This window comes from Vipera berus, assembly GCF_964194415.1.
Source record: "Vipera berus genome assembly, chromosome: 5".
Taxonomy (NCBI): Eukaryota; Metazoa; Chordata; class Lepidosauria; order Squamata; family Viperidae; genus Vipera; species Vipera berus.
This window is the reverse complement of record NC_138207.1, coordinates 87,923,746-87,945,827: the sequence shown is the minus strand read 5'-3', so window position 1 is coordinate 87,945,827 and position 22,082 is coordinate 87,923,746. Positions and strand designations below refer to the sequence as shown.

Sequence of the window (22,082 nt, the reverse complement as noted above, 5' to 3'; positions counted from 1 at the left end):
ATGAACCCAGGGGAAAATGTCTATTTGGTCAGTTAGAACAAGAACAAATAGATACCCTGCAACTGTACAGATAGTATCAGGCAAGCCAAAGCTCTAAATGAGGTGAAGTTGGAAAAGGATGCTAAGAAGTAGAAAAAGGATTTACTCAGTGATAGTCATAATAAAGGCAAGAGAATCAGTAAATCAAATGTTTACTGGAGATGTGAAAATATTTAAGAAGTAACAAACAGAAGGGAGAGCTACTCTTTCAGTGCTGTCTACAGCAAGGCTGGATTAAATTTTGACAGTGACAGAAGAATGCTTCTTTGAATGCATATAAAAATCCAGGGCTATCCTGAGAAATACCATGTTTCTCCGAAACTAAGACCCAGTCTTATTTTTTTTTTGCCTCCAAAAGAGGCACCTGGTCTTCTTTTTGGGGTAGGCCTTACCTCACCTCCGGCACTGACAGCTCCACCCAGACAGTCCACTTCTTCTGGGGCCGAAGTTCTGCAGCTGCATTCGGGCTGGACTTTGCAGTCAGGCCTTTCCAGAAGGCCTAAGCAGCCAACTATGGAGCTATGGATTCAATCCATAGCTAGGTGCTTGGCTGCTGAGATCTTGCAGAACCGAGCAATGGATTGAATCCATAGCTCATTTCTCGACTGCAGTGGCCTTCCGGAAAGCCCTGTGACTGAGAAATGCAGGCCTGTCTGCAGAAGACGCCTCAGAAGAAGAAGTGGGCCTTCAAGGAGAGGCCTGGCTGCAAGGTAAGTGGGTGCGGGGCGGATGAGGCAGCTTCACACTCCCACCCCCAGCTTGATTTTTAGGTCTGTGCCTCACCCCAAAACTGGGGCTTATTTTTGGGATAGGGCTTATATTAGGGCCTAACCCACCCTCAAAAATCAAGCTAGGACTTATTGTTGGTGAAACACAGTAGCTGATAACTTGGGAACAACCCTTTGTGCATAACCTTTGAGAAATGATAGGAGGGGAGGAAGTGTTGCCCCATATTCAATGAGGAACTAAAAGAAGATCCAGGAAACCATTGATCTGTCTATCTGAAGTTAGTATCTATGAAAATTTTATATTGTTAAAACAATATAGCATTTTGAAATCAATATGGCTATTACCAGAGAGCAGCAGGGGTTTGTCAATCACAGTTCTTAGCAGACTATACATTTATCTTATTTTTTACTGAATATTTTGTTAATTAATTTGTGGAAATACCTTTCACACAATGTCTTGATTTTAGCAAAGCACTTAACAGAGTACCTGATGATATTTTATTAAAGTCTTTACCAGCATTCTCAATCAACCTGCTATTTATTTGTCCCCAGTCAACATAAATCTCATGGTAATTAAGTAGCTGGGTCAAACTTTCTACTCAAAGAATGCTCATCCATGATTTCTTACCAAACTGATACAAAAGGCAAGTGGGAGAAACCATCAGGTTTAGTCCTGGCACGTATTTTTCAAATTTTTTATTAATAGATAAGGTATTTGTCGATGATACAAAATTAGATGGGACAGGTAATATCCAGCAAAACATCAATATATATATTGTGTGTGTGTGTGTGTTAAGTATTTATCAAGTCTTTTAAATACCTTGCTGGTTAAATCTTCTTTCCTGTTTCAGCCTAACCCAAGGCTATCCGCAGGCTATATTCTTGAATAATTGAATAATTTACACACACACACACACACACACACACACACATGTATGTATGTATGTATGTATGTATGTATAAGCTAGAGAAAACATGTTTTGGTAATGTCACTTCAGGACAAAATATTGGAAATTAGTGGTTGAATATTAGTAGTAGGATGTGGCTGGGAAAAAAAGGCAATTCAATTTAAGGCTGCATCAATGTTAAAACTGTTTCTAAACAGCAATAGCATTTCAGGCTTCTGTATAGCCCCACAGTGCTTCATAGCAGCTGTCCCTAACCTTTGCAGCTTTGCAAAGGGGGAGGGAGAGGTGAACTAGGCCGCATGAGGGACAAACTGGCTTGCATGAGCACGTGCGCAGGTCCACTCGCTCAAGGGGCGGGCCAGTACACATGGACGTCTGTGCCAGCCACCCCCCACGAGTGGAGCTGCACACGCATGTGTGTGCATGCCGGCCGACCTCTCGCACAGCCCATTCCGAATAGGGGACCCCTGCTTTTTAGCACTCTCTGGATGGTTTATAATGAGGAAACATTATTTGCATATTGCCCCAACAATCTGGGTCCTCAGTTTGCCCACCTCAGAAGGATCGAAGTCTGAGTCAATCTCAAGCTCTATCAGGATCAAACTCCAAACTATGGGCAGAGTTTGCCTGCAACACAGCACTTTAACCACTGCGCCACCAGGGCTCCATAGAAACATGGAAAGTTTCACTTCTCAAAGTTTCTTTCCCAGTGGGCCCACAAAACACATCCCACTCTCTTTATCTTTCCTAAAAAAGCACAAGGAGTTTAGATATTAGGAAGCCATACGTAAGACTTTCCAGGGAGGCACATAAGAAAACCTCTGCAGGGGGGAGGGGGAGAAGGGATATCAGTCCCAAGATTCAAATCCAGAGGCTCTTAATATTGCCTTTTCAAACAGAGAGATCTTTTAAGGCCTTTTCTCATCCTTAAAGCTTCCTACCATCTCTTCTTTTTTTGTTCCCCAAATGACATTATCTGGCATGAGAATCAGGGACAGCATCAACCTCAACTCTCTTAAAACGCCTTCTACTGCTTTGATCAGACAACCATATGCTTCACATTCAGTGAGATACAAATGTGGTAAGTAAATAAATAAAGCATTTCTCGCTCACACAAAAATCTATTGAACTATCACTCAAAACAGATGTTCCAACTTTACAATGTTTCAAGCTTGGGATGTTGTACACATCCTTGGATTTTAACTGTTATATTTACATTTGTACTACTTTTTTCTTATGACAAATCAGGCAAAGGAATAAATATTTAACATGAAGAAGTTCAAAGACAATAGAACCAAGTAAAAATTGAAAACAACATGTTTTGTTATCATGCTTCTGTGTTTTCTTTTCATCTTCTTTGGCACTGTTTCCACTGTTTGCTTGTAGCAGTTAAGGGATATGTGCAAATACTTATATTGTTGTGTATTTACTAATTGTTATTATAGTGAATTAAACAGAAGTACAAGGGCTGAGGTAAAACCGCGGCAGCTTTTGACAGCTGTCAAAAGCTGCCGGGCGAAACCGCGCAAGCGCCAACAATTGACAGTTCAACACGCGCTACAGATGACAGCTCCGAGCTGTCAAAACCGGACGGCTCCGATTGGCGGAGACTACGGCGCGGGAGCAGACTCACCCCTGATTGGTCAAGCCGCCGGCAGCTGTCAGTATAAATAGATGTCTTGTTCCCTTGTTCTTTGCCTGGTTCCAAATAAAAAGTTAAACTGTTAACTTGCTGTCTCGCCTGCTTCTTGAGTAAAGCACTGGCGACGAGGATGGGATGCTGCTTGCTTAGCTGAAGTCACTACCTAAGGGGAGAAGAGATTTTTTCCCTTAGCCGAGCTGGTCACTTGCTGAAGTCACTGGAAGTCAAACTTCCATTCAACGCAAGCAGCGACACCTCAACTCAGACAGCATGACGAACCACGGCCACATTCGAGAATTCGATACCCGCCACCCAGAAGGCTGGGAATCGCATCTGGGCCAGGTAGAAGGGTACCTGGTAGTCAAGAAGATCACGGATGACCGGGCCAAGGCGGCCGCCCTCCTCTGGCTCAGCGGCCCCGCCGTTTATGATGCCGCTGTGGGGATCTTCACCCCGGAGCCGGTCGCCACCATCTCCTATGCAGACCTCACTGAGGGGCTGAGTAAATACTTCATGCCCCTCAAGTCAGAACTCTACTGGAGAGTGAACTTCGCTCGGAAACTCCAGCTTCCTGACGAGTCAGCAAATGACTTCATAACCAGGGTCAGACATGCTGCACGTCGGTGCCGGTTCCCGGATTTGGAAGACCGAATCCGGGACCAGATTGTCATAGGGCTTAAGGACGAACGGCTGAGGAAGAAGCTGATCGCCAAGCCTGAAATGACAATGACCGACGTGGCTAGGGAAGTCATCGCATACGAAGACTGCCACGGAGACGACCGACGGGTATCGGACAGCGGACCACGGGGGTCCGTGCACCAGGAAGACGGCAGGTTCAGCGGGTCTGAGGACGACGATGGCCCCACAGATATAGACGCGGTGCAACGGCGGTTCGAGAAACTGAGGATGCAACGCAACTACAAGGGGGGCCCTGCCAACAATCAGAGGGGGCCCAACTTCCCGACAAACAGGGCGAAGTGTGCCAGTTGCGGCGGAAGCCACCCTAGGGCAACGTGCCGGTTCCGCAGTGCCAAATGCCACGGGTGCGGGAAGACAGGCCACCTCAAAGCCGTGTGCCGCAGCCGGAGCCGGGAAAACCTGCACGACCTGGAGGTGACAGCCGAAGGTATGGCCCCATATACACTCAGAGCTAGGCACAGCCCCAGAACCCCAGTGTCTAATGTAAGGGGGAGGGCGGAGAAACATACAGTCCACAGCATTCTTAAGCCCAAAATCAAGGTGGACGTCCGGATTCACGGAATTCCCTGTGAGATGGAGGTGGACTCTGGGTCCTCCGTCTCACTAATCTCATGGCAAACGTACAGGGACATTTGTAACCGAAGTTGGGAAAGGCCCGCCCTTAGACCCACCAAACTCCGCCTAGCCGACTTCCAGAAAACGCCCATTAAACTCCGGGGAAAAGCTTCCGTCCCCGTAGAGTTCAAAAAATTTAAAGGATCCCTTCCTATTTTGGTGACCCAAGAAAACAGAATAAGCCTGCTAGGATTAGACTGGTTTGAGGCACTAGGAATAGCGTTGACAGGTGTCAACGCCATTCAGCTGTCAAAATTGGAATCCGTCTGCTGTCAATTCGCGGACGTTTTTGACAGCTCACTAGGGAAATACACGGGACCGCCCGTATCACTTAAACTGAACCCAAATGTAATGCCTGTCAGAATCAAGGCCAGAAGGGTTCCCTTCGCCTTGAGGGAAAAAATAGAAGCGGAGCTTGACAGATTAACAAACTTAGGGGTCCTCGAACCGGTAGAAGGGGCCGAGTGGGAGACACCCATAGTGACCCCAGTTAAGCCAAACGGCCAAATTAGATTATGTGCCGATTATAAAGCGACCCTCAACCTCGCTTTAAACGCACATGCCTACCCGGTACCGGCTGTCAAAGACATCCTCGCGGCCATCAAGTCAGGCGCCATATTTGCCAAATTAGACTTGGCGCAGGCGTATTTACAGTTGCCTGTCACCCCTGACACCGCTTTGGCTCAAACAATAGTCACCCACAAGGGAGCATTCAAAATTAACCGCCTTCAATTCGGCATCTCTGCAGCCCCGGGAATCTTCCAGGAAATCATGGAAAAAACACTTAAAGGAATTCCCGGGGTCTGCCCATATTTTGATGACGTCCTAATTGCAGGGGAATCGGAAAATGACCTGGCGGACAAACTAACTAGGGTACTCCTAAGGTTCAGGAAGGCCGGTCTCAAATTAAAAAGAGACAAATGCTCCATCGGGGTGCCCTCAACAGAGTTCTTAGGTTTTAAAATAGACGCTAAGGGAATTCACCCCACGGACACAAAAATTAAAGCTATCAAAACAGCACCGACCCCCAAAAACAAACAAGAACTTCAGGCTTTCCTAGGGTTAGTCAACTTTTACCACACTTTCCTACCGCATAAAGCCTCCATTGCAGAACCCTTACATAGATTATTAGACAAGGGCAAACCTTGGGCGTGGACCCCTGAGCATGATAAAAGTTTTAATCTCCTAAAAAACTTACTCTCCAGCAGCACAACGGTAGCCCTGTTTAACGATCAGCTGCCCTTATGTCTCGCCTGCGATGCCTCCCCGTACGGCATCGGAGCGGTCCTAAGCCATTTAACTAAAGAAGGAATACAGACCCCTGTAGCGTTCTATTCGAGAACGCTGTCAAAACCTGAGCGGAATTACGCTCAAATCGATAAAGAGGCTCTAGCTATAGTGGCCAGCGTAAAAAAATTTCATGATTACCTGTATGGTCGACCATTTACTATTTACACTGACCATAAGCCCCTGTTAGGACTCTTTACAGTAAACAGGCTAACACCACAAATATTATCTCCCCGCATCCTGAGATGGTCTACATTTCTATCAGCCTATTCCTACAAACTAGAATACAGGCCAGGGAAAACCATGGGCCATGCAGACGGCCTGAGCAGACTGCCGCAGCCAATTGTTGACCCAGACCCAGCACCAGCTGGAAGGATACTGGCTATCTCAGAACTGCCAGAATGCCCCTTAACTGTCAAAGATATCTCCGCAGCTACCGCGGGAGACAAAATCCTAGGCAGAGTCCTAGGCTATGTCACCATGGGCTGGCAATATGCACCCCAAGAACCACAATTCCAACCTTACTTCTTAAAACAAAAGGAATTATCCACCCATCAGGGATGTCTCTTGTGGGGCTGCAGAGTAATCATCCCTGACAAACACAGGCTTAAGGTGCTAGATAGCCTCCACGAAGGACACCCGGGCACCGTCAAAATGAAGGCCCTGGCCAGGAGCTATGTGTGGTGGCCGGGTATAGACAAACACATTGAGGCACACGTAGCTGGCTGCTATGCCTGCCAGCTGGTTAGAGCAGCTCAGCCACAGGCGGCCGTACATAGATGGGAAACGACAAAGTCACCCTGGTCCCGCATCCATATAGATTATGCAGGTCCGTTCCAGGGACAATCATTCCTAATTGTCGTAGACAGCTTTTCAAAATGGCTCGAAGTGGCGCCGGTTGCCAACACAACCTCCTCGGCCACTATACAAGTTTTAAGGGGATTATTCGCCACTCACGGCCTCCCTGATGTTATAGTTTCCGATAACGGGCCCCAATTTACCTCCTACGAATTCCAGAGTTTCACAACGGCGAACTCTATTAGGCACACCACCTCGGCTCCCTTTCACCCATCATCGAACGGCTTGGCAGAGGTGATGGTAAAATCAACCAAGGAGGCCCTGCGCAAGATCATCTCCGGCAACTGGCACCAACGACTGGCGCAATTTCTTCTCTCCCAACACACCACGCCTTGCACAACTACTGGAAAGTCCCCAGCAGAGCTTCGCTGGGGCAAAAGATTGACCACCAGACTGGACCGTCTCCACCCAGACAGATCCCCTCCAGACCCAGAACTGCCCCTCCATCATAGAACCCTCACCACTGGGCAAGCTGTCTGGGCGAGAAACTACGGGGGAGGAAACAAATGGACACAAGGGGTGGTCATCGAACAAACAGGTCCCTTGTCTTACATCATTGACATCGGACAAAATATACACATCCGCAGACACATAGACCAACTACGCCAACGCAGTCCTCAAACTATAGGGGGAAGGGGTGACGACGAAATACCGACAGAAGCACCGGCGCAAAGACTGGCACGCCAAAACTCCCCTGACCGGAACATACCATTTCAACACCCCACTCCAATCAACGCAGATCCAGCAGAGCCAAACCCCCCACCCCCGGAGCCAACACAAGAAGCGCCAAGAGAACCAGAACATACCACCGAGACTACCCCCCGGCGCTCCGAGAGATTAAAGAAACCTCCCCCATACCTAAAAGACTACGAATGGGGAAACCCTAAAAAGAAACAGTTGGGGTACATTCAACTCAATCAGAGGGAGGGGGAAGGGGTGTTGTGTATTTACTAATTGTTATTATAGTGAATTAAACAGAAGTACAAGGGCTGAGGTAAAACCGCGGCAGCTTTTGACAGCTGTCAAAAGCTGCCGGGCGAAACCGCGCAAGCGCCAACAATTGACAGTTCAACACGCGCTACAGATGACAGCTCCGAGCTGTCAAAACCGGACGGCTCCGATTGGCGGAGACTACGGCGCGGGAGCAGACTCACCCCTGATTGGTCAAGCCGCCGGCAGCTGTCAGTATAAATAGATGTCTTGTTCCCTTGTTCTTTGCCTGGTTCCAAATAAAAAGTTAAACTGTTAACTTGCTGTCTCGCCTGCTTCTTGAGTAAAGCATATATGGATCTATGAACACAAATGTATGTTTATGTGTGTGATTTCTATATTTAATATTCTGTGACCAGAATCACCTCGAACCCTGAGATATGCAGAATAAACAAACAAACAAATAAATAAATAAAATCACCATCTTGCAGAAAGTGGCTAGGTGATTCCATGTGTGTATATTTACCACCCTGTGAGTTAATTTGAAAAACCAGATTTCCTTAGCTAAATTCCACCATGCAACAGCAGTACAAAGAAAAAGAAAAAAATGTATCGTGTATCAGAAGAATTTCCCACACCTTTTTAATAAATAAACATTCCATAAAGAAAATGCCATAAGAATTTTACTTTAAGAAGTTCCATAAAACCTCTTAAAAACAGAAATAATAAAAATATTTGCTCAGCTGGTTCAGAAAAAAAAATTAACAGGCAAACCAGTATCAGGCTTTGCCAAGCTCTTACAATTGTTTTGATAATAAATGTGCATGTGTATGCATATAGCAGTCAAAGGTACTGAACTTGTCAGGCCAGGTTCGAGACATGAGTGCCGTGTGACAAAGTGAGCTCAAGATCACATGAAGTAATAGTACCACTTTATAAAGCCCTAGTGAGAACACACCTCGAATACTGCAGCCAATTTTGGTCACCATATCACAAAAAAGATGTTGAGAATCTGGAAAAATTCAGAGAAGAGCAATTAAGATGATCAAAGGCCTGGAGACTAAAACATGTGAAGAACATATGGCCAGACTAAAGAAAAGAAGAAATAGGGGAGACATGATAGCATTATTCCAGTATCTGAGGGGCTGCCACAAAGCAGGTGGGGTCAGGTTGTTCACCAGAGCACCAGAGGGAAGAATGAGAAACAATGGTTGGAAACTGATCAAAGAGAGAAGCAACCTGGAATTAAGGAGAAACTTCCTGGCAGTAAGGACAATCAACCAGTGGAACAGCTTACCCCCAGAAATTGTGAGCGCTCCATCGCTAGAAGTTTTTAAAAAGAGACTGGACAATCACCTGTCTGAGATGGTATAGGTCCTCCTGCTTGAGCAGGGGGCTGGACTAGAAGACCTCCAAGGTCCCTTCTAACTCTATTCTAATTCTAATAGTCGCCCCAGCTCCTGCTCATCTAGCAGTTCAAAAACATGCAAATTGTTCTGAACCAGCCCTCTTCTAGCAAACCCCTATTCAAAAGAAGAGACTGGAGAGCGTCCAAGGCTAAAAGGCTTCTGCCAAGATTTAATTACGCAGTTAACAAAAACACTAGAGCTTGTCTTCTCAAGCGGAAAAGTTGCTTTCAGCAACCAGCCCCTCCCCAAACACTCCTTTTATAGAGAGCTCAGGGCGTGGTCTCCCTGTGCCTCCTCCCGAGGAGTCCCATAACCTTTCTTTGTTTGTTCCTGCTCGACTGCCTCCTGCGTCGGGCGTCCTTGAACAGGGCCAGCTGTGGGTCATCATCCTCCGCACTCTCGGGCTCACGCAGCTGAGAAGAGGTCCCCGGCTGAGGACTCTGCAAAGCCTCCAAACCATCATCAGCCGGTTCGTCTCCCTCCTCCCCCTCATCTGAGTCCTCCGATACATCGGACCCGGCTGTCGGACCCACAGGCTGGCCCTGAGTCACAACACAAATGCAAGCAGATAAATAGATGGCCCCTAGGTGGGAATGTAACAGCGTTCCGTGCGCCTTGGCGTTTACTCAAGCTGGCCACGTGAACACGGAAATGTCTTTGGACAACACTGGCTCCCTTGGCTAGCAAACGAACACGAGCACATCCCCCTAAAGTCGGACACAACTGGACAGGGGAAATCTTTACCTTTACTTTTATGCATATACTGTATTTGTGTATGTGTGCATGTGTGCAAATGTATATATGTGTGTACATGTACTCAGGTTGTATATGTATGCAGGTCTGTGTGTGTGTGTGTGTGTGTGTGTGTGCATGTGCATGCATGCGTGCATGCATGCACGCAGTGCTTTTTTTGTAAAATAAAAAGGTGCCGGAACTCACACATGTCATACAGCCCACCTTGCCTACCCTACAAGGTTCCATCCAAAAAAGGTGCCGGAACTCCGTTCTGAGCGTTCTATGAGAAAAAAAGCCCTGCATGCACGTGTGTATGTGTATATGCTAAATAATTCAAGAATCAATTTTCTTAACTGTATACTTGATAAAATGTAAGATAAAATGTTTCTTGGCAATTTCATTTATTTTATGGATTATTTTTAATTTCCTGAAAAATTCCTCATATGTTTCACCAAGCAGAAACCTCAAATATGCTTTAGGCAAAATGTGGAAACAGATGACCTCAGATTTTTTTTTTAATCCCATTTATATCCCGCCCTTCTCCGAAGACTCGGGGCGGCTTACAATCTAAAGCACAAATCAATGTGCTTAGCAATAGCCTTCATTCTATGTATATGCCTGCTTATTAGGGCTTTCGCCCCCCCAGCGGCATTATTACAAAGTCAGCTTATTGCCCCCAACAATCTGGGTCCTCATTTTACCTACCTCGGAAGGATGGAAGGCTGAGTCAACCTTGAGCCTGGTGGGACTTGAACCTGCACCAATTGTAAAGCATTGACAAAATCCACTTTTCCAATCTTTAAGGCCTCATGTAATGCTAGTGCTATTTTTAAACTAAATCAGTACAACTCTGAATACTGAATTCATAAAACCTAAGTTTACAGGACAGGTAGTCCTCAACTTATGACCACAACTGAAAATTTATGTTGTTAAGCATGACAGTTAAGTGAGTTTTGTCCCATTTTACAACCTTTCTTGCCACAGTTATTAAGTGTATCACTTTGTTACTGTTTAGTAACACAGTTGTTAGGTGGTTGGGAATTATGAACATTGACATTCAATATGTACAGAGGGTACTCAATTGAGGAAGTTTGGCTTATGTAACATAGTATGCATATAAGTTAGCCAGAACATTAAAGATAGCTTCATCAGCAGAAGTGATGGGACCTTGTCCAGGGAAGCTTATGCACCTATAAATTAGGCAGAACCTTTTAAAAATAATTTATTAAGGACTGATGCTAAAAACAAAACAAAACAGGAGAATGGTTTATATAACCGGCACACCTAAGGATACTTGTGTGTGTGTTTAAAACATCTAGAATGCAATTGCCTGGGCCAATTTCCAGGTCAAGTCTGTTTGACTGCTGTGATTTCAAGACCTATAGTTCTCCTGCTTTCAATGAACTCATTTCAGGCTCTGAAACTTCAAAACAAATTTTTACAGCACAACAATTCATTCTTTAGATTCAATATATTGGTGTGAATGTGGAAAAGAAAGATCTTGGGACTTCCATTTTTCTTCCATAGAAAGTCTTAATACAGAAATCAGGGGCTACAATATTTGCAAAATTCACAGGGGATCATCTGGTTTTTGTTTTGTTTTTGTTTTGTTTTACCTCTGTCATTTTTAAGTTGCAGGTGAGGGTTTCAGATCAGACAATATAGAGAGAGCTTTCAAACACAACCCAAAAGTGTTTTTTCAGGAGGCAACTGGACTTTCTTGTTTTTCTTTCTCCCGCACCATTCAGACACAGGGTGGAAAACATCTTACAGCCAAGAAAGCTCCACACCCGTTTGCACTACTCAGGTGACCCTGAAGACACAGATAAACCTCCAGGTGGTCTCAACGACTCTAACAGAATGCAAATGACCAGCTGTCTGCAAGGAGTATAAATCCTTCCATTCCCCACCATCCATTCAGAGCCGAAGAAGCTTCTTGGATGAGAAGCGAAACGTCTTTCAAGAAAAACAAAAAAGTCCAGTTGCCTCCTGAAAAAGCATCTTTAGGACAACCATGACCTGAATGACTGAGAATCTCCATAGACTTTCAGACACAACCTTATTACAATTTGTATTTATTCCATTTTCTAAGAATGGAAAACCTGAAAGCTACATTAACCTTAGTTTTGTCATGCCTTCAGAATCCCAGATCATGTCTTTCTAGCTCCAATAGCTTTCTGTTGTTAACAACACCCACTCTTTATTCATGTTAAACAGCAGGCAGCAAAGTATAATTTCAAATCTGATAGACCCAATTCTCCTCTCCTTTGCATCTTGTATTTGCCTTACATTTAACTTGGGATGCTTTCTTTTGCATACAAGTTTAGATATACCCTTTAGCCATTGATCAGTTGTCAAAATGGTTAGTGTCTAAAACAAAAACAACATTCTAGGTAAAATATTTTAATTACAGAAATTCTATGCAGCAGTGTTAATTTACTTTGTCCCTTCTTGATATATCTTTTGGTTTTCATTCCATGTCCTAACATAGTTATTTTGAAATAACTTAGAGTTCATATTTGTTATATGAATACCAGGTATTAATCTTACAACATATTTTATTCATCATTTCTGTTTGATATTTAACTTCATGTTTTTTGTTAGCATCTTTGTCTTCTGTTTGTTAACCTGGTAAACTGCTAATGCTGCAAATTATTTTAATTTATTCATTAAAAGTTTAACTTCCTTTAAAGGGTTAGCCAAAACACAACCAAGTAAACTGTGAAAACTCTTAACTTGTATGACTCCTTTTTAATCTTTTTGTCCGCAGTCTTTTAATATTGTCTTATGTCTCTGTTCAATATTTCAAGAACTAAAATAAGCAAAAGAAGGGACAAAGGACAACTTTGTCATGTTCTTTTTTGTATCTCACATGCTTTGGTTAAATCTGCATTAATGATTATTTGTACCATCTGCATTAATGATTATTTGTACCATCTGTGAAGTATAAATCAATTTCACCCATATAATAAAATTCTCTCCACAATTCCAAAACCAGTTCAAAATGAAATTCAGTTCCAATTGTCAAAAACCTCCTCTGCATCTAAAAAGATCAAAGCAGCTTCTTTATTATGTTGTTCCAAATATCCCAGAATATCTAACACAGTTCTAACATTATCTTTCAACTAACTTTTAGGTTAAAAACCCTAACTGATCCTCATGAATAAATTTTTGCAAAGTTATTTTCTATCTTTCAGCTTAAATTGTTGCAAACAATTTATAGTTGTTATTCAAAGATGATACTGTCTGCAATTTCTTGCTGAAGTCAAATCTTGTCCCTCTTTAGGAATTAATGTTATATTAGCCTCTTTCTGGGTCTCTGGCATCTTTCCTCCCTGTAGAATAGAACCCATCATGTTTTGTAAAGGTTGTAAAAGTTCTTTCCTCAAAACATGTATAATATAAACTTGGTAATGCAGCTGGTCCAGGCACCTTTCTCGGTTTATTCTTTTCAGTTGCTTCTGAAACTTCCCTTATTAATATAGGCCCCTTTATAATTTATTTGTCTTTTGTGGGTGCTTCATCACTGAAGGTTTTCAAAAATAGATTGGACTACCAAATGACCAGGATGGTATAAGGTCTTCTGCCTTGAGCAAGGGGTAGGATTAGAAGACCTCTAAGGTCCCTTCCAGCCCTATGATTCTGTGTTCTATGCTTGTCTGTAATTGTGGCTAAATTTTGCATTCTAAGATATTCATCTATTTTCTCCAATAGAATATTTATTTATTTATTTGATTTATATACCGCCCTTCTCCTGAAGGACTCAGGGCGGTGTACAGGGCAATAAAAATAAGACTACATTAGTTAAAATAATATTAAAACCCAAATCCATCAGGCCAGGCCGGCTTGTTCGAATAGATAAGTTTTTAGATCATGCCGGAAGGAGCGAAGGTCGGGGGCCATCCGGAGTTCAGCCGGTAAGCGGTTCCAAAGGATTGGTGCACCCACCGAGAATGCTCTCCCCCTGGGGGTCACCAGCCGACATTCTCTGACCGGTGGTACCCTGAGGAGGCCCTCTCTGTGGGAACGTACAGGACAGAGGGAAGTTAACGCCGGCATATCATATCAGTGTCAAAATTGTGATCATGTGACTCTAGGTGATTGTGTGATGGTTGTGAGTAGTGAGTAGCAGAAGTATGAGTACAGGTTGTAAGTCACTTATTCTGAGCCTATCACAAGTTTCAACTCTTCTTAAACAAATAGTTATAAGTTGAGGACTACATGTACTTCAACAGATCTACCATATTAATCATTAATAGAAGTCCTGGGTTTAATTGAGGATTAATGTACAAAATGACTCCAATTATTTTTGTGCTGGAATAAATTCTTTGCTTAAGGTTTTACAGGTTAAATATTTTATATCTTTTTTCCTGGTATAAGTCTCTTGTAGGTATAATGTCTTACTTTATACTTTTATCAAATAATGAAATATTTTTTACTCTTTTGTGGAGCATGTGCTCCATTTATATTCCATGTTAAACATTTCTAATCTATACTTCAACCCAAAATATTTTTTACTCTTTTGTGGAGCATGTGCTCCATTTACGGTATATTCCATGTTAAACATTTCTAATCTATACTTCAACCCAAAATTTAGGAAAGTCCATATCTGTAGCGCCTAATTTAGCAATATCTTTATTCCAATTCCTGTTGCCTCTGTTGTGACTGTTATGTATTTTCCTCTGAAACCTCCATTTCCATCTCCTCCAATTCTCATTTATATCTTTCTAAAAATAACCCCTTATCTTCTGAAGTGAATTCAGTCTAAATCTCTATTGAAAGGTAAAAATGATGTCTTCCTATTTACTCCACTGAAATGGAAATCCTTTTCTCTTTTAAGTTTTTAGTATGTGCTTTTCACTTACACAGAATCTAATAAGAATCTCTTTCAAAACAAATATGTCTTCAATTTTCATTTTCAATCTCGGGTTAAAATGCTGCTATGGGACTTGATCTCTTGTCTTCTTTCTAACAAAATGCATCAAAACACCCCCGGGGAAGACTCCCACCTAAATTAATGGGCAGGATAAAGAAACAGGGGCTTCACTTTTGCAAACCCTTAACTATCTATGTTCCTATGGACAATGTGGGCGATCTAGCCACAAGGAGGTCAGGAAAGATGCACTGAATCCCAGTACTTTTTGTATGCCAGAATAAAGTCCATTTTATCATTATATAAACATACTCAAGTTAATAAAAATGGCAGGAAGTTCACATTTGGCATTACAAAACTAAAGTAAACAGATTCCCAAATTACAGTAATAAAGTTATCTTCAAAAGGGTGCCAGACTAACAGCCTGATTAGAAAATGAACAGCTCTACAGGTTTAGCTTTGCCTCATGCCCTTCAGCCACAGTCAGATAATGGTGGAACAGGGGCTTTGCAGCCAAATTTCAGAAGTAGCCCTCAAATGTTAGGGCAGATTTGTACATTTCAGAGATGTAGGTCAAACATTCAGAATGAGCCCTTCAGCACAGAGAGGTGTGTCTACAAACCAACAAAAGTTATTATCCTGCTGCTCACCGTGTTTGATTTTCTCACGATGCTCCTAGATCTTTAATTTAATTTAATTTTAATTTAATTTTAATTTTAATTTTAATTTTAATTTTAATTTTAATTTTAATTTTAATTTTAATTTTAATTTTAATTTTAATTTTAATTTTAATTTAATTTAATTTAATAATATTTGTATACCGCCCTTCTCCCTGAGGACTCAGGGCGGTTCACAGGGCAGAATAAAATACTAAATACAAACATTAAAAAGAGATTAAATAATTGCCCAAGTTAAAACAATTGGAATAAAATTCTAAAACACCAAGTTAAAATTAAGACACCAAAAATAAAAAAACCCACCAATCCCCATCAGGCTAGGCCGGCTTGAACAAACAGAAACGTCTTGAGATCGCGACGAAAGGAGCGAAGATCGGGCGCCATCCGGAGCTCTACCGGTAGCTGATTCCACAGCTCCGGGGCGCCCACAGAGAAGGATCTCCCCCTGGGGGCCACCAATCGACATTCTCTGTTATCTTACCAATAACAAAGTAATAACTTGGATTAGCGCGCTTCAAATCACATAACACACCGAGGTATTCAATTGCACAAGATGTGTATGCATTACTTGTGTAGGTGTATGCCTTCGTGCCTAAACAGAAAAAGTGAGCTTCATGCTCACTAAAAAGTGCCAGCACAAAAGGCTTGGCTAAATTATCTAAGAGGGGGGAAAAAGGAGGGTGCAGCCAAAACTACTGTTTCACTAGAGCACAGTGAGGTTGTCCAGTCTGCTGCTATTTAGTGACCCAGAACAATCACTCATTTCCCAGCACAGAGCTAATTCATTTGCAAGATTGAAAACGAGCGGGGGGGGGGGGAGAGAGAGAGGGAGAGAGAGAGAAAGGAGGCATTTCTGCACATGCCCATAATGTTGTTCACCACTGGGGGCAGCTTAACATAAGACTGCATTTACCGATACCAAAGCAACAGTCGGAGAAGCTTTCAGAGTGACAGGATGCAGAAGTGAACAGTGCTTGTTCATTGTACCGGGTCATCCTGGCTTCTCTGCTTCAACGCAGCTTCCTTAGCCAGACTGAGGGTGCAGACTATGAAAACTACTACCCAGTGGAATACTGATGGGTGAATTCAGACAGCTGAGCGTCACTTGCAAGGACCTCTCAGGCTTTGCAAGGGGAGATTATAAAGAAGCCAAGTCTACAATGTAAAGATTCTAAACCACATCATCCATGAAGACCTTACCACCTAGGAAGAACTTGACTTTCTGCTGCTGCAAATGCTGGGTTGGGATTTATACGTTCCTGGGATGTTCTGCATGCCTGGCAAAGGATAAGGATCCAAAATTGGTCCATTTCCCAGGGGGTCCAATTTTGCTTCCTGGGTGTCAGAAAGCCTTGACTCACCAAAGAACAGCAGACAGGGGCTGTCATGTTTGTGGCCCCTAGGAAAAAGCAAAAGAGCTAAAGGACGACCTTTGAAAACACAAAGGATGGGTATGTTTCTGTTTTATTCCATTCTAGTAAGCCTACAGCTATCCCTGCAATGCTTCTGTATTAATCACTCTGTAGATTGGCCTCTGCAAGCTACGACTGGAGATACATTTCAGTGTGTGATTCAGTTTGACTCTGTCTGGCTTTCACAGGTTCTTTATCTTTATTAGATTTGTCACCTTAAAATAGCACAGTGGGGCTATGTGGGGGGGAAAATAAAATAAAACTGCTTGCAAAGTACTTCTTCTGCGGGGAGGCGGGATTCCTCTTTATTGTCGTAGCATTTCTGAGCATGACTGACAAATATTTGGACTGTTTTTTTGGGGGGATAACTTTTCTAAGTTATTTCTGTTTGCAGGTTTCAATGTATTTAGGCTACTGAGCGGATCAGCAGTAGCCCTGGTAATAGCTCCCACTGTATTACTGACAATGCTTTCGTCTGCTGAACGAGGATGCCCTAAGGGCTGTAGGTGTGAAGGCAAAATGGTATATTGTGAGTCCCAGAAATTACAAGAGATACCCTCCAGTATATCAGCTGGTTGTTTAGGTTTGTCCTTGCGATATAACAGTCTTCAAAAACTAAAATACAACCAATTTAAAGGTCTTAATCAACTTACCTGGCTCTACTTAGACCACAATCATATCGGCAGTATTGATGAAAATGCTTTCAATGGAATACGCAGGCTGAAAGAGTTAATTCTGAGTTCCAACAGAATTGCTTTTTTTCTTAATAACACCTTCAGACCAGTAACAAACCTCCGAAATTTGGATCTCTCCTACAATCAGCTGCATTCCCTGGGAGCAGAACAATTCAGAGGCTTAAGGAAGCTGCTGAGTTTACACCTGAGGTCCAATTCCCTGAGAACTATCCCAGTCCGGATTTTCCAGGACTGTAGGAACCTGGAACTCTTAGACCTGGGTTACAACAGGATCCGAAGCCTAGCAAGGAATGTCTTTGCTGGCATGATCAGGCTGAAAGAGCTGCACCTGGAGCACAATCAATTTTCTAAGCTTAACTTGGCACTTTTTCCAAGGCTGGTCAGCCTACAGAACCTTTACTTACAGTGGAATAAAATTAGTGTTATAGGACAAACCATGTCTTGGACGTGGAGCTCATTACAAAGACTTGATTTATCTGGAAATGAAATAGAAGCTTTTAGTGGACCAAGTGTTTTCCAGTGTGTGCCCAATTTGCAACGCCTCAACCTGGATTCTAACAAGCTCACATTTATTGGCCAAGAGATTTTGGATTCCTGGATATCTCTGAATGACATCAGCCTTGCTGGGAATATATGGGAATGCAGCAGAAACATTTGTTCCCTGGTAAACTGGCTTAAAAGTTTCAAAGGGCTGAGGGAAAATACAATTATTTGTGCCAGCCCCAAAGAACTGCAAGGGGTGAATGTTATAGATGCAGTGAAAAATTATAGCATCTGTGGCAAAAGTACTACAGAAAGGTTTGACTTGCCCCAGGCTCCCCCCAAGCCCACCTTTAAACCAAAGGTCATCCGGCCTAAGCACGACAGCCAGCCCCCCCTGCCCCCCACCACAGGGGCCCCTGAGGCCAGCTCCATGCCCGAGCACAGCACCCAGCAGATCTCCTTCCACAAAATCATTGCTGGGAGTGTGGCTCTCTTCTTGTCCGTGCTTGTGATTCTGCTGGTCATCTACGTGTCCTGGAAACGCTACCCTGCCAGCATGAAGCAATTGCAGCAACGCTCCCTAATGCGACGGCACAGGAAAAAGAAACGACAGTCGCTGAAACAGATGACTCCCACCACCCAGGAATTTTATGTTGACTATAAGCCCACCAACAGCGAGACCAGCGAGATGTTGCTGAACGGGACGGGACCTTGTTCATACAGCAAGGGAGGCTCCAGGGAATGTGAGGTAGGAACCGCTCTCATATTTTTAAACACCGTTTGGGTTGAACTTCTTTTACTTTTCAGGTACAATCTGTCATATCAGGTGTCCTCCGGTCAGTGCAGGTCAGCCTTTCCCTTATGCTTTTTCAAAAAAAAAAGCTTTTCTCCCTTCACAAGGAACCATGTGAAATCCGAGCTCAGGTTCGCCCAGCCTCTGTTGTGATGCCACTTTACCCATTTTAATCTGTTTGACTGTTTTACCCACTGACAGAAAACTTTTCTTACACACCTAATACATCTGCAGTGCTGGGTTGTTTTCCATTCAAACACGGAAGGGTCTGGATTTGCAAAGATAAGGATGGGAAAAAATGGTGCAAAAGTAAACAGAGTGCTGAAATTCACAACATGCTTCAAGGGCAATCTATAAATGCCAGGTGTGCTGTAGCTTCAGGACTTGCTTTGGCTTATGATGGTGCAGGCATCACCCTGGGAGAATGCTTGATTTCTCTCTAGTGCAAAGTATCTAAGAAGCCTGGTTTTAAAGCAGTCTCCAGAGCCATCCAGGGTGGGAGAAAGGGGAATCGGTGGGCTGAACGAAGAGGGGTGGGAATCATACATTTCATAAGGAATAAAAGAAGGGGTGGAACAGGGCAAGATTCATTGTGCAGCTCTAGCACAATACAGTTTGCAGAACTGATAAGTTCTAATTGAAAACTGTCTGTGTGGTTTTAAATCAAAGATGCTAGTGTGTCTCCCTTCTCAAAGCCCGTTTGCCTTTCAGAAAATAGTCAAAAAGGCATTCATTAAACAAGGGGGTCCAAATTCCTTACTAAAGCAATTAGAGGAGGCTGTAATGTACAGTTGCAACGGCTACAGCCACTTCCGGCATAGACTTGCTCAGTAGCTCAGTGGCTCATTAGATATTCTGTTTTCATCTGTGTCAAAGACATTAATGTGATTGACGATGGAGTCCTTAAATCTGTCATTTTTCTTCCTTCAAAAATGCAACGTTGTCTTTGGTGGTGTTTCATTATGCAATGTGCCATTTTGGGTATTTAGAAAGCTGATGAGAGCTACATTTTAAATACAGCACAGCAACAGGGAGAGCTTGCAGGGAAACTGGACCCTTGCCAATCTAAGGGAAAGCACATCTGAAGGATTCTCTTTAGGAAAAGTCAAGGGATCAATAGGCAAGGCATAGGAGGAAGGGATCAATCAATGCTGAATTGCATTTTATAGATGTGTTTTATTTGTCTTTCAATATATTTGTAATGGGAATCATGATGGGCACTGATAATTCAGGGAATCCATCTCATATTGTTCTGAGAATATATAATGCACTAATATCTCCTCTTGACATTTTCTTACAAATTACGGTCAATGAGTCCCTTGCAGAAATAGTTTTGTTTATAATAGGTGGTAAAGAACTTCACTACTTCTATTGCATAACTTGATTTAGCTTCGTACGCTGCCCATTTCTGACCACTTGGGAGAAGGGGGGGGGGGTTCTATAAAGCAGATGCACTGCAGCAATCTAGAGGAAAAAAAGCATCCATATTCTCCTAGCCATCTCTTCTTTTTCTGGGAAAAATAAATAAAATCACTCAAAATGTTCCAGCAATGTGAACATTTCAGGTAATAAAATGGCATTTTTTAAAAATGAGAAAAACTGGAAAGGAAATGAGTCTCCTTCATAATATGGAACATACATTCATTGAAATCTTAGAATCAAATAATTCAGCCAAATTGACCAAATATGCATAGATCACTTTATACAACACATGTGATTTTCTAATATTTTTATAACCTTTCTGAAATACATATAACAGAACCATAAATATATAGTGTGTCATCAGAGGATCAACATGTAACTAAATGTATATATTCACCTTGGCTTACTGTAAAAATCTGGAACACTAAATATATCTATGTACCCTGTATGAATCAATGGTAATAGCACTAGCCATTTTTATTCAAAATGTAAAATACTGTAATGAGAATAGTATCAAGAGTGATGCACTAAAAATATTCTGCTAGCTTTTGACTCTTTGATTTGCATTAATTGCATACTTCAGCATACTTGGCAGAGATTATTTTGATATGAAAACATGGCAATATTTTTTCCCAAGTCTTTATGTTTTCCTTTATGCTGAAAAGCAAATGTGGGTAGTGACTTTGAATACAGTATATTTTTGAAGGAAACACCTCATTGGAATAGGCCTGTAGACTCCTGTGCAGAAAAATCAGTGGAGAATAATGTGCCGTTTGAGAAGTTGTCAGAGGTGGGAGGGATTTTTAAAAGAAAACTGATGAGAACAATGTCAGAGTGGAATATTAATGTTAATAGCTCTTCATCCTAACAAGGCAGAATTAATATGGGGAAAAATAATACCCAGGCAGGTAGAAAGTCAATTAACAGTATTTTTACTGGAAGGACTTCTTGCAGACTATTTAGATATGCAGATGAGTGTGTTATTATGGCTACAGCTCTCTTAAAAAGAAACTGCTGGCTGTTTGTGCAGCTTCTACCAAACCGTGCCAATAAACTCGATCTACAGAATTTTTAAAACAAACAACATTTAATAAAATTGGATCCAGGTGCAAAAACCTGAAGATAATGCTTTAATTCATTATGTTGTGTAGCAGGCAAAAAGTAACCAATGGTTTCCATACTGTGTCTTGCCAAGATGAACACAGCTCTCTTTCATATAGCTTTCATAGTAGGCACGAGAAGGGACTCTGGCAGGTAACTGCTTGACACAGGGAGATGGAGAACTGCACCTCAAACCCTCTTGTATCAAGCTAAGTAATATCTGGGAATCTTGAACTGTTTTGCACAACATCACCCGGTATTTATTAAAATGTAATTAAAGTTCTCCTGGCTCATTACTGGGGATGGTGGACACACATCAGTTATATTTTGGCAGATACAAGCATTATTACAAAGTCATTCTTTCCTCATGGGAAAAACTGGTTCACTGAAAGATTGGAAAATCACAAATATGGCAACCAAAGGCTACGGGCAAACACATTTTGGTTGACATGTAGTGGTTTCAATGCACGTATGTAAATTTGTAGGGGAACACCCTACACAAGATATGTTATTATATATATTGTTAATGGCAGGAGAAAAATTAAGATACAGCAATGTTTCTCAACCTTGTTGACTTTAATACTACTAGAGTTAAACTCCCAAAATTCCCCAGCCAGGCTTTCTGGGATTGAAGTCCACACATCTTAAAGTCACTAAGATTGAGAAACACTGAAATAGAGAAATACTTTCATAACAAATTCACTAAGATCAGACTTCAGCAAACAAATGGATTTTTTTTAAAGGGGAATAGAACTAATAAGTTCAGAAGAAAAAGG

The 22,082-nt window shown here is 42.4% G+C and overlaps 2 protein-coding genes across 2 annotated transcripts in view; one reads left to right on the top strand and one right to left on the bottom strand.

The window, feature by feature from the left end:
• The window catches only part of CTNNA3 (catenin alpha 3), a gene marked incomplete at its 5' end in the record, with an annotated part of 847,188 nt that overhangs the window by 485,406 nt on the left and 339,700 nt on the right, over positions 1-22,082 (bottom strand). The gene's annotated exons all lie outside the window — the stretch shown is intronic.
• LRRTM3 (leucine rich repeat transmembrane neuronal 3) overlaps positions 17,141-22,082 on the top strand; it is a gene marked incomplete at both ends in the record, with an annotated part of 111,306 nt that continues 106,364 nt past the window's right edge. Inside the window, 2 exon segments of the mRNA XM_081329882.1 lie at positions 17,141-17,168; positions 17,171-18,738. Of these exon segments, the coding sequence (XP_081186008.1) occupies positions 17,141-17,168; positions 17,171-18,738 (1,596 nt within the window).